The 11,919-nt window shown below is 39.8% G+C and overlaps 1 protein-coding gene across 2 annotated transcripts; it reads left to right on the top strand.

The window, feature by feature from the left end:
- The first annotated feature begins 1,086 nt into the window (after positions 1–1,086).
- LOC123789840 (mammaglobin-A) lies at positions 1,087–3,587 on the top strand. 2 transcript variants are annotated; one of them, XM_045793794.2, is made up of 3 exons: positions 1,087–1,211; positions 1,589–1,776; positions 3,379–3,587. In XM_045793794.2, the coding sequence occupies exons 1-3, from the start codon at positions 1,157–1,159 to the stop codon at positions 3,415–3,417; spliced, it is 282 nt and encodes a 93-aa protein (XP_045649750.1). In that variant the 5' UTR covers positions 1,087–1,156; the 3' UTR covers positions 3,418–3,587. The 2 variants fall into 2 exon arrangements, with proteins under 2 accessions (XP_045649750.1, XP_087711383.1); XM_087855257.1 differs by lacking the exon at positions 3,379–3,587 and having other exon boundaries at positions 1,589–1,836.
- Positions 3,588–11,919: the final 8,332 nt, after the last annotated feature.

Genomic DNA, 11,919 nt, shown 5'->3' on the forward strand with positions numbered 1-11,919 from the left:
TACAGGTACCAGGCCTGGGGGAAACTCATGGTTACTGGTAAACAGTGGATGGATGGATGGATGAAACCTCCCGTTTATTCAGATTACATTGTTTGAAGTCCTGGATAAGCTCTTTACAGAGTTCTGTCATCCTTAGAGAACCAGGCCTGGATTTATTCCTGCTCATTTTAGAAATGAAGAAAAGAAAGCTTGAAATGACCAGCAGTTTCACTTGCCCAAGGACACTTCGTGATTAGGTGTTGTATCCAAGATTTGAATCCACATCTGCTTGAGCCCAGACCTGGTCACTGTTCCTCCACGCAGCACCTGCCTCTGCTGAGCAACCACTTGCTCTACAGCTTCACATCTTCTGAATCGGTGGGGGAAAAAATCCTAAACAGCTAAAAAAAAATTATTGATTTATAATCCATTGAATTTATGAAATTAAGTTAATTAAATAAGATATTCTTTGTAAAAACAGCCTTCAGAGAGAATGAGACATTGTATTTCTCAAACATCAAGCACCTTACTAAAATGTCCACTAGGTGTTATGCACAAGTAATGAATCGTGGAACTTTACATCAAAAACTAGGGATGTACTGTACGGTGACTAACATAATATTAAAAAAAAAACTTATAAAAAATAAATAAATAAAAAAAAAGTGTCTGCAGGCCAGGGAATTCTTTCCCCAAGAGGACGTATGTGCTATTGCACTGAACCCAAATGGGCGCTAAGCCAGCAGGAGCAGACACACAGGATAGGAAGCTGTATGGACCTTGAAGAAGGAGGAGGGAGGGGTGTGAGAAGGATATGACGACCACACTAATAATAAAATGGATGACAACACAGGCTCACTTTGCTGTAATCTGATTAGTTAGCAAGAACTTTTGCATTAATTTCATCTGAAGACATGCATGATTATTGCAGTTCCAAAATTGTTTTCGGTCGAACAATCTCTGTCTCCTTGGATTCTACAAACAGAGCACAGGCTGGCTGGGTTGCAGTTGACTCTTGCCGTCATTTCCTGGTCCAAAGCCAGGTTCATTGTATGACTCATTCTCTCATTTATGGGAGGGATTAGTGGTGAACTGGAGAATAAAAGGACTCCTAGGCGCTCACCTCCAAAGTGAGTTCCTTCCTCCCTGTCTGACCAGCCAAACAGAGCTGCCCTCAACCATGAAGCTGCTGAGAGTCCTTGTGCTGATTGCCCTCCCTCTTTACTGCTCTGCAGGTGAGTTCTATGAGGGGAGGGCAGCCTTTGGGCTGAAGATTGTGTCAGGGCCCTCTGGAAGACCTCCTGTTCCCCAAATTCCAGTACAGAGCATCTGATTTCTCCAGTGTCTTTGTGGTTCATGGTTACTAGTGTTTGGCTTCTCTGGGCTATGGAGGTAGTGTGGGGGTGGAGAGGGGGCATGCATGTTTTCAGGCAAAAAGAAAACCTAGATCCTGGCTTTACTCTGCTAGAATTGAGAACTCAAGATCATTCACCATAATCTTTCTGAATGTATGTGTCTATTTCATTGTAAAAAGATGACCAACATCCTAGGGACTCCCAAAAAGGGCTTCACACCTACATAATTGGGACCTCACTTGCAAGTTTTCTTCTAGGTTCTGGATGCTCATTGCTAGAAGAGGTGGTTAACAAAACAATCGATTCTCAAGTGAGCACAGATGAATACCAAAACTTCCTTAAACCCTTCTCAGCTGGTCCTGAAACTGACAAGGCCATAGCAGAACTGAAGCAATGTTTTCTCAGCCAGTCAAGCGAAACTCTGAACAATGTTGGAGCATTGATGGTAACTATGGTTTCCTCTACTGAGATTTCAAACCACTGGACAAGAACAAGCAGGCTCTAAGTTTGTCAGTCATTGTGCCACAGCAGGGGTTGTGCATGCCTTATTTTATTTCAGTGAATTTAATTGTGGGTGCGTGTGAATCCTTGGACATCCAGAAAGCCAGCCAAGGTCCCAGTGCTGACTTGCCTCTTCACTTTGTGGAATCTTTAGGGAACGATAAATGAAAAAGGCCAAAGAGGGAAACAACACACACACACACACACACACACACACGCACGCACACAGGGACACATTTTTCTATCAAGATAAAAAACATCTGATTCTCAAGAAGAACCTCACTTGTAGAAATGATCAGCAAAAATGATCCCCTTCTTCATAGAAACAAAGAGGAAAATGTTCACAAGAATTTTTAATAGCCTCTAGGAGAACCCACTTGAAGAAAATTCTGTACATCTTATGAAAAGAATTTAGAATGCAATTTGAAACAATCACAATATGTTAGTATAAATGATCGGACTCCTTGACCATTAATTAAAGACCCCATGGATGACAAGTAGAGATCATGATATGAGTCTGCTATGATTGATGGAATTGTGTAAAACAACAGTCAGCAGTGTGTTTGTTCTCTATATTTTATTCCCTATCCTATATGCTGTTGACAACCTTCCAGTGTAGACAATGTAGAAATATTGCCAAAGCAAAAGGTCAAAGTGTCCTTCACTTAGAAGCTGCTGACACGGGGCACAAACAACATAGATGAACTTGAGCACATCATAATAAAGGAAAAAAGCCAAGAAAAAAAGATAACTATTGCATGAGGTCATTTACATCCATTTTATAGAGCAGCCAATCTCCTAGTAACAGAAGGTAGAGAGTGCTTTTTAGAGGTTGGGTGGTATGGGAAATGGGGATTGTTCAGTGGGTAGAGAGTTTCACCAAGGCAAGATGAAAATGTTCTGGAGACTGGTTGCACCACAACGTCAGTATACTTAACATGGCTGAACTGTATACTTAAGAAGATGAAAATGGTCAATTTTATGTTATGTGTATTTACCGTAAGTAAACATTTTAAAGACTGAAAAACCCTGCAACCAAGGATAATAGAATATTTCTTTAAAAACCTCGGTTAGACTGATCACTTGGAGTGCACATCTCCATTCTTTTCTGGGTCTCAAAGGTAATAGTTTTTGTTTCAGACTATTTTTGGTATTTCGAACATGTAAGGACACACCAGAGCTCAAAAACTTCACATTTCCTTGTATTTGAGCTGAGACTTACAATTCTTTGTGGAAAGCTGATAATACACACAGCCTCTTTATAGGATTTCCTATTTTGAGGGACAGGAAACATGGACAAAAATTATTACCGAAATCCCTGATGGGGAAGAGATCTGGAAACAGCAGCACCTCTTTGGCATCAATAAAGTCTCCTGGTCATTAAAATGAGAGATGAGATCATTCCGATCTTAATTCAAACACCGACTTTCTTAGATACCAGTGTGTGTGGACAAACCCAGGAAGCCAAGGAGAATAAATTTTTGTTTTTCAACTTTCCTTTCTAAAAGGTGAAAATCTGAGGCATGTCTCTGTTTTTGCTTTCCAGAACACAATATATGAAAGTAAGTGGTGTGCTGCGTTTTAACCTTCCTCAAGACTTGGGGCTCCAGGACTACAGAGAGTGGACCGAAACCGACTGCTGATTAATATGAACCACAACTTTCCCTTCCTTTTTGTCTTTTGATCTATAAACAGCAAGACAATTGTTGAAACCTCAAGTACATTTTCATTTCAATAAAGTATCTGCAAATGGAAAGTTCTTCTTATGTTATCTGATCAAAATGGACACTTTAGTGAGCCTCTTCTCTCACACATGCATGTGCCCACGTACACGTGCACACACACGTTCATACATAATTCATTGGACAGCACATGGATGAAGGACTTAGGAATGTAAAAAGCACCTTGTTCCTCCTCATGTGTAGCCCAACATGGTCCTCTCTCTGAAAATGAACTCTTCCACCCTCCTGGTCCCCCATTTCCCTGGGAACATGGGTGAAGATCTCAAGACTTAGATTCTGGTGTTTGGGCTGCATGCAGGTCCCTGAGACACTGCAATCTTTGTCTGTGCTGTGAGCCCAGCTAGCCATGGCTACACCTCTCTCTGCTTTTCCCCCGACCAAGAGCATGGGGCCAGGACTAGACCCAGGAAGAGATGTGACTCATACAAACAAGGGGTGAATCCTGACTTGATTTTAAATTTTAATATATGACATTCATTTTGATTTTTCAAATATTTCATTAAAATGTGATTTTCCCTAATTACTGAGATTGGGGTGGCCCTCCTGAAATTATGTGGGTGCCCCTAGTCTTGTCCCTGCAAGTGGCCATGTGGTCCAGTGTCTCCACCACAATGACCTCAAAGCCAGGTAGGTTGAGGGAAATGTGTATGTTCTGTAGGAATAAGGCAAAGCCAGCAGTTTTTATACTGAACCATAGCTCTCCTTACTTCAACCTGTCCCCACATTCCTGTCCCCAGCGATAAGTTATTGCAACCTCTTCTGCTCAATACTCATGGGGTCCCTCTTCTATTCCTTCATGGGCTATCCTTAACTTTCTTTTTTTTTATAATAATTTTTTATTATGTTATGTTAGTCACCATACAGTACATCCCAAGTTTTTGATGTGAAGTTCCATGATTCATTACTTGTGTATAAAACCCAGTGCACCATGCAATACGTGCCCTCCTTAATACCCATCACCAGCCTATGTTCTTTTCGAATGCACATAGAACTTTCTCCGGAATAGACCATATACTGGGTCACAAAACAGGTCTCAACTGATACCAAAAGACTGAGATTATTCCCTGCATATTCTCAGACCACAGTGCTTTGAAACTGGAACTCAATCACAAGGAAAAATTTGGAAGAAACTCAAACACTTGGAAACTAAGAACCATCCTGCTTAAGAATGATTGGGTAAAGCAGGGAATTAAAGAAGAGCTTAGTATTAAGGAGGGCACATATTGCATGGTGCAGTGGGTGTTATATGCAAGTAATGAATCATGGAACTTTACATCAAAACTAGGGATGTACTGTATGGTGACTAACACAATAAAACAAAAAATTATTATAAAAAAATAAAATAAAAAACAAAAAGAATAAAAAATAAAGAAGAGCTTAAGCAATTTATGGAAACAAATGAGAATGAAAACACATCGGTCTAAAACTTATGGGACGCTGCGATGTTGGTCCTAAGGGGAAAATACATAGCCATCTAAGCCTCACTCAAAAGAATAGAAAAATCTAAAATGCAGTTTTTATATTCTCACCTTAAGAAGCTGGAGCTGGAACAGAAGAACAGGCCTAACCCATGCACGAGAAAGCAGTCGATCAAGATTAGAGCAGAGATCAATGAATTAAAAACCAGGAGCACAGTAGCGTGGGTCAACAGAACTAGAAGCTGGTTCTTTGAAAGAATAAATAAGATCGATAAGCCACTGGCCAGACTTATTCAAAAGAATAGAGAAGGATCCAAATTAATAAAATTATGAATGAAAGGGGAGAGATCATGACCAACACCAAGGAAATAGAAACAATCATTAGACACTATTATCAACAACTATATGCCAATAAATTAAATTAAACAACCTGGAAGAAATAGATGCCTTCCTGGAAATCTATAAACTACCAAGATAGAAACAGGAAGAAACTGATTTTTTATTTTTTTTATTTTTTTTTTATTTTTTTTTTTTATTTTTTTTTTTTAAAGATTTTATTTATTTATGTGACAGACAGCCAGCGAGAGAGGGAACACAAGCAGGGGGAGTGGGAGAGGAAGAAGCAGGCTCTCAGCGGAGGAGCCCGATGTGGGACTCGATCCCAGAACGCTGGGATCACGCCCTGAGCCGACGGCAGACGCTTAACGACTGCGCTACCCAGGCGCCCCAGAAACTGATTTTTTAAACAGACCAATTAATTATGAAGTCCCACGAGTACATTTTATCTTTTGTTTCTCTTGCCTTTGGAGATGTGTCATGAAAAAGGTTGCTTTGGCCGATGTAGAGGTTGCTGCCTATGTTCTCCTCTAGGATTTTGATGGATTCCTGCCTCACATTGAGGTCTTTCATCCATTTAGGGTTTATCTTTGCGTATGGTGTGAGAGAGTGGTCAAGTTTCATTCTTTTGCATGTAGCTGACCAATTTTCCCAGCACCATTTATTGAAGAGACTGTTTTTCTTCCACTGGATGTTTTTTCCTGCTTTGTCAAAAATTAGTTGCCCAAAGAGCCAAGGGTCCATTTCTGGGTTCTCTATTCTGTTCCATTGGTCTATGTGTCTGTTTTTGTGCCAGTACCATGCTGTCTTTGTGATCACGGCTTTGTAGTACAGCTTGAAATCCGGCATTGTGATGCCCCCAGTTTTGTTTTTCCTTTTCAACAATTCCTTGGCGATTCGGGGCCTTTTCTGGTTCCACACAAATTTAAGGACTATTTGTTCCAGTTCTTTGAAAAATGTCATTGGTATTTTGATCGGGATAGCATTGAAGGTGTAGATTGCTCTGGGTAGCATGGACATTTTAACTATGTTAATTCTTCCGATCCATGAGCATGGAATATTTTTCCATCTTTTTGTGTCTTCTTCAATGTCTTTCAACAGTGATCTGTAGTTTCTAGAATATAGATCCTTTACCTCTCTGGTTAAGTTAATTCCGAGATATCATATGGTTTTTGGTGCTATTGCAAATGGAATCGATTCCCTAATTTCTCTTTCTTCAGTCTCATTGTTTGTGTATAGAAATACAACTGATTTCTGAGCATTGATTTTGTATCCTGCCGCACTACTGAATTGCTCTATAACCATCTATAACTGAATTGCTCTATAACCTCCCAATAGTTTGGGAGTGGATTCTTTTGGGTTTTCCATATAGAGTATCATGTCATCTGCAAAGAAAGACAGTTTGACTTCTTCTTTGCCGATTTGAACACATTTTATCCCTTTTTGTTGTCTGATCGCTGTTGCAAGGACTTCTAGTACTATGTTGAATAATAATGGTGAGAGTGGGCATCCTTGTCATGTTCCTGATCTTAAGGGAAAGGCTTCCAGCTTTTCTCCATTGAGAATGATATTTGCTGTAGGCTTTTTATAGATGGTTTTTATGAGATTGAGGAATGTACCCTCTATCCCTACACTCTGAAGGGTTTTAATCAGGAAAGGATGCTGTATTTTGTCAAATGCTTTTTCTGCATCTATTGAGAGAATATGATTTTTGGCTTTTTTCTTGTTGATAAAATCTATGACACTGATAGATTTGCGAATGTTGTACCACCTTGCATCCCAGGGATAAATCCCACTTGGTTGTGATGGATAATCCTTTTAATGTACTGTTGGATTCTATTAGCAAGGATCTTGTTGAGAATTTTGGCATTCATATTCATCAAGATAAAAATCTTCTGCATAGCCTGGTGATGGCTGGTGTTGTTCTGTTGTTCTGGGCTGTAGTGTTCTGTATATATCTATGAGGTCCATCTGGTCCAGTATGTCATTCAAAGCTCTTGTTTCTTCATTCATGTACCAATGATGAGTGATGTTGAGCATCTTTTCATGTGTCTGTTGGCCATCTGGATGTCTCCTGCCCATTTTTCAATTGGATTATTTGATTTTTATGGTGTCCAAGAGAATATTCTCAACAATGAGTTTTCCTTCTTTTTTCTTTAATAGAGGTTTTTTAAAGAGTAGTTTTAAGTTCACAACAAAATTAAGCAAATAGTGCAGAGAGTTTCCACATATCTCCTAAAATCACACATGCACAGCCTTCCCCACTATCAGCATCCCCCACTAGATGGTGCATTAGTTACACAGGATGAACCTCTATGGACACATCCCTATCACCCAAAGTTCATAATTTACATTAGGCTCATTCTTGGTGTTTTACAGTCTATGCCTTTTGTGAAATATATGTGAAAAAGCACCCCAGTTATAACACCGAATAGTTACACTGCCCTTAAAATCATCTGAGCTCTGCTTATTGGTTCCTTCCTCTCCCCAACCCCAGACAACCACTGCTATTTTTAATGACCCCATTATTTTGACTTTTCCATAATGTCTGTCACTGAATACAGAGATCCAGTAGAGCCTTCAGTCCCTTTGAGACACCTGAGCCACTCAACGGGAGAAGCCTGGGCTCCTGAATGACTGGATGTAGTCAGATTGTGTCAGGGACAGGACACTGGGAAGACCCTGCTCCAGGTCAGTGTAACAATTATTTAAAATGTCTAGAATGGAGGGGCATCTATCCATGATACTGCATAGAAAAACTAGTTCATGGTAATCATTCAAAGCAGTTGACTTTTATTCCATTTCATTGTCATTTTTATATCCTCCACAAAGAGTGCACCCATTCATTGCCCATACCCCATGGGAACACTCTCCTCACACCACCCTTGACCTCCAGTGAGTCAAGGAGCATCTCCCCTGTCCCAGCCAACAGCATTGCACTGAGATATACTAATAATAAGCCATTATTTTTTCATCCACTGAGATGATGAAAAGTAAAGATACATATGTAAAAGAAAATTGAAGATATATATGTATTTTGGAGGTAAAGGAAGAAGATCAGAGAATCAGAAATGACTTCTGAAACCAAATGGAATAGATTGCAACTTGGCCTTATTTTCTGAGCAGTGTATTTTACAAAAATAGACAGTCCAACAACTGAATATTGTTTTTTTATTTGGGGGTTTTTTGTTTTTTTTTATTATATTATGTTAGTTGCCATACAGTACATTCTTGGTTTTTGATGTAAAGTTCGATGATTCATTATTTGCATGTAACACCCAGTGCACCATGCAATACATGCCCTCCCCACCACCCATCACCAGCCTATCCCATTCTCCCATCCCCCTCCCCTCTGAAGCCCTCAGTTTGTTTCTCAGAGTCCATAGTCTCTCATGGTTCATTCCCCCTTCTGATTACCCCCCTTTCTTTATCCCTTTCTTCTCCTACCGATCTTCCTAGTTCTTATGTTCCATAGATGAGAGAAACCATATGATAATTGTCTTTCTCTGCTTGACTTATTTCACTTAGCATTATCTCCTCCAGTGCCGTCCATGTTGCAGCAAATGTTGAGAAATCGTTCTTTCTGATAGTTGAGTAATATTCCATTGTATATATGGACCACAGCTTCTTAATCCAGTCATCTGTTGAAGGGCATCTTGGCTCCTTCCATGATTTAGCTATTGTGGACAATCCTGCTATGAACATTGGGGTGCATATGGCCCTTCTCTTCACTACGTCTGTATCTTTGGGGTAAACACCCAGTGGTGCAATGGCTGGATCATAGGGTAGCTCAATTTTTAACTTTTTAAGGGACCTCCACACTGTTTTCCAGAGTGGCTGTACCAACTTGCATTCCCACCAACAATGCAGGAGGGATCACCTTTCTCCACATCCTCTCCAACAATTGTTGTTTCTTGCCTTGTCAATTTTTGCCATTCTAACTGGCGTAAGGTGGTATCTCAGTGTGGTTTTGATTTGAATTTCCCTGATGGCTAGTGATTTTGAACATTTGAAATGGGCAGAAGATATGAACAGACACTTTTCCAATGAAGACATACAAATGGCTAACAGATACATGAATATTGGTTTTTCAAAGAATTACTTTTAATCACATTTTTAACACATAGGAATATGCAGTGTGCAGCAATTCTTTTTTATAATAATATTTTTTATTATGTTAGTCACCATACAGTACATCCCTGGTTTTTGACATAAAGTTCGATGATTCATTAGTTGCGTATAACACCCAGTGCACCATGCAGCAATTCTTAAGTCCAGTTTTCCTCTCTCTTCAGTTTCTCTCACCTCTTTGGTCTCTACTCAAATATTTCTTTCTCACTGAGAAGAGTAGAGTTTTTAGATGTTTCCAAGTCTCAGTTTCTGGCTCAATAGAAGATAGCTGGTGTTACATACGTGTCTCAGGTTTTTTTTTTTTAATTTAAATTCAACCGAATTAACATATAGTATATTATAGATTTCAGAGGTAGAATTTAGATTAACAAGAGGAAAAACACAAAGTTTTATTATGTATGCATAATAAATAAAACCCAATATTAAATTGATACCTAGAGGAATAACCAAGGCAGACAGTTTTTATACTTTTCAGACAAAGAGACAATAATCAGTGAGGAACTGACAGGACAAAGAAAACTTAACTTTGGGAGCTACAATTAGCAAGGAATTCTAAACAAAATTCAGCTGGGGAAGTAAATTAGTAAAAAGTAACTAGGATTGTTTACACAGTCTTCATGGCTCAACATTTTCTATCTCTGGTGATAAGGATGTCTATGGTAGAGGGAGGGTACCTTACATGGGGAGATTTATCCCCTGCTTTCAGGGCAACAGAAGATAGTCTGAGTGTCTTTATGCATTCATTGCCTCTTCAGTGACTCTTACTGAAAATAATCAACATGCCAAAGTAGCACTTTTTGGGGAAGTCTGCCCTTGGCCCTTACAAAAGGCAAGTTCGACAAGAGGTTTGTGAGTGAATGACTAAGATGTAAGAATAGGTCAGTGGAAGGACCCAGTCTAAGGACATTCAATGAGAGAAACTGGTTCCCACACAAGTCCAGATTAGAGATGATAAGGAAGGGGCGAAGAAATTGAAGAAAAGACCATTCCAGATGACAGAACAACAACAACAAAAGAACCATCCACAAAAAAATGGAGTCTCCAGCATGATCTATCTTGCATTGCATCATCTATTTACTCTCTTGGGTACTGGAGATTACAGTAAAATATGAGGGTGGGAATGGCAACCAGAAGCACTGAGCTGGAAGCGTATGAATTATTCCCTTCAATGGGGAAGCAAGGCATCTCTATAACAGGACCTAGCAATCCCCCTGACCCTGAGGCTCTAAGCAAAACACACACACACACACACACACACACACACACACACACACACACACACAAAACACTCTGTCCCACTGGGAATGCAGATTCTCCATGTCTCATGATAAAGGAAGGAAATATGGAATTTCACTTAAAAGCCAGCATGGGTGAAGAAGCAGTAGATATGGGGGTGTCACAGTAAGATGAAACAGAAGTTAACAATTCCTGTTCACCGGTTGGCACATAAATGAACATGCTAACAGGAACACGGACAAGCAAGTGTTTTCCTGAGGTTTAGGGTTATGGGCACAGAGTAGGGCAGAGGTGAATGTGCAGCTTTTGTAGAATAGGTGTGATTTCAGGAGAGGACCACAAGATGTCTCCCTTCCTGTGGCAAGGACTTAGGTTCCATATCCTTGCCCAGATGAGGCTGCATCCACCTTGATCACCTGGACAACTCCTGTTGATCCTTCAAGTCTCAATCAATCACCTGACACCTTGTTTAGAAACAAGGGATTGAACTTCTGGCAAACATTTGTACAGTCACTCTTTTTATCCAAGTCTCTCTCCTTGCTGACTCCTGGTGTTTACAAGAGAATGTGATAGGTAGAGGAGGAGGCCGACACAATTTTGGTATCAAAGCACTCAAGAAATGAAGCAACAGGAGGTTAAATGGGGAGTTATGATTGCTTTCACAGTGTTTACTCAAAGCCCTCGGGGTCCATGGGAGATGCTCCAAGGCTGTGCTTGGAGAAATTGAATGGACCAAAGAAACCAATTATATCATCATCACATTTGAACCTCAGCAAAGTATTCATCAAACATTCTTTTCAATTCCAAATGTGTTTGCCCAGCTGACAGGGAAAACATTTAATAAAGGCCCTGTCATGCCCTCCCTTCCAAAAAAATGACATAGTGATGGTTTAAATCTCATTTATGTGATCTAATGGATCACATAAATATAATAGATCTAATAGATCTAATCTAATAGATCTAGTAACATTGATCTAATAGATCGAAAAGGGCTCTAATTTTCGCCAGCTCCTCTCTGTTTGTCTCTTTCAATCATCCCACTCTGCACACCTTGACTGCAGGATACTTAATATTTTCATCACCTTTTTAATTGCTCTGAGTAAGTACATGTTATGTGCTCAATCATGATAAAGTAATAGACTCAATTTGCAGAATCAGTTCTGCTGGTAGAAATTTTGGCATTGCATTCTCTAACTGGGGATGGTTCATCTCTCTCACTGACTA

The sequence above is a fragment of the Ursus americanus genome, chromosome 24 (genome assembly GCF_024610735.1).
Source record: "Ursus americanus isolate L20-20 chromosome 24, mUrsAme1.1.p, whole genome shotgun sequence".
Taxonomy (NCBI): domain Eukaryota; kingdom Metazoa; phylum Chordata; class Mammalia; order Carnivora; family Ursidae; genus Ursus; species Ursus americanus.

What these genes read in the sequence shown, in the direction of transcription:
- LOC123789840 (XM_087855257.1), top strand. Translation starts at nt 1,157, where the DNA reads ATGAAGCTGCTGAGAGTCCTTGTGCTGATTGCCCTCCCTCTTTACTGC. An exon ending in CCCTCTTTACTGCTCTGCAG is followed by an intron (nt 1,212 to 1,588) that starts GTGAGTTCTATG and finishes GTTTTCTTCTAG; the next exon opens with GTTCTGGATGCTCATTGCTA.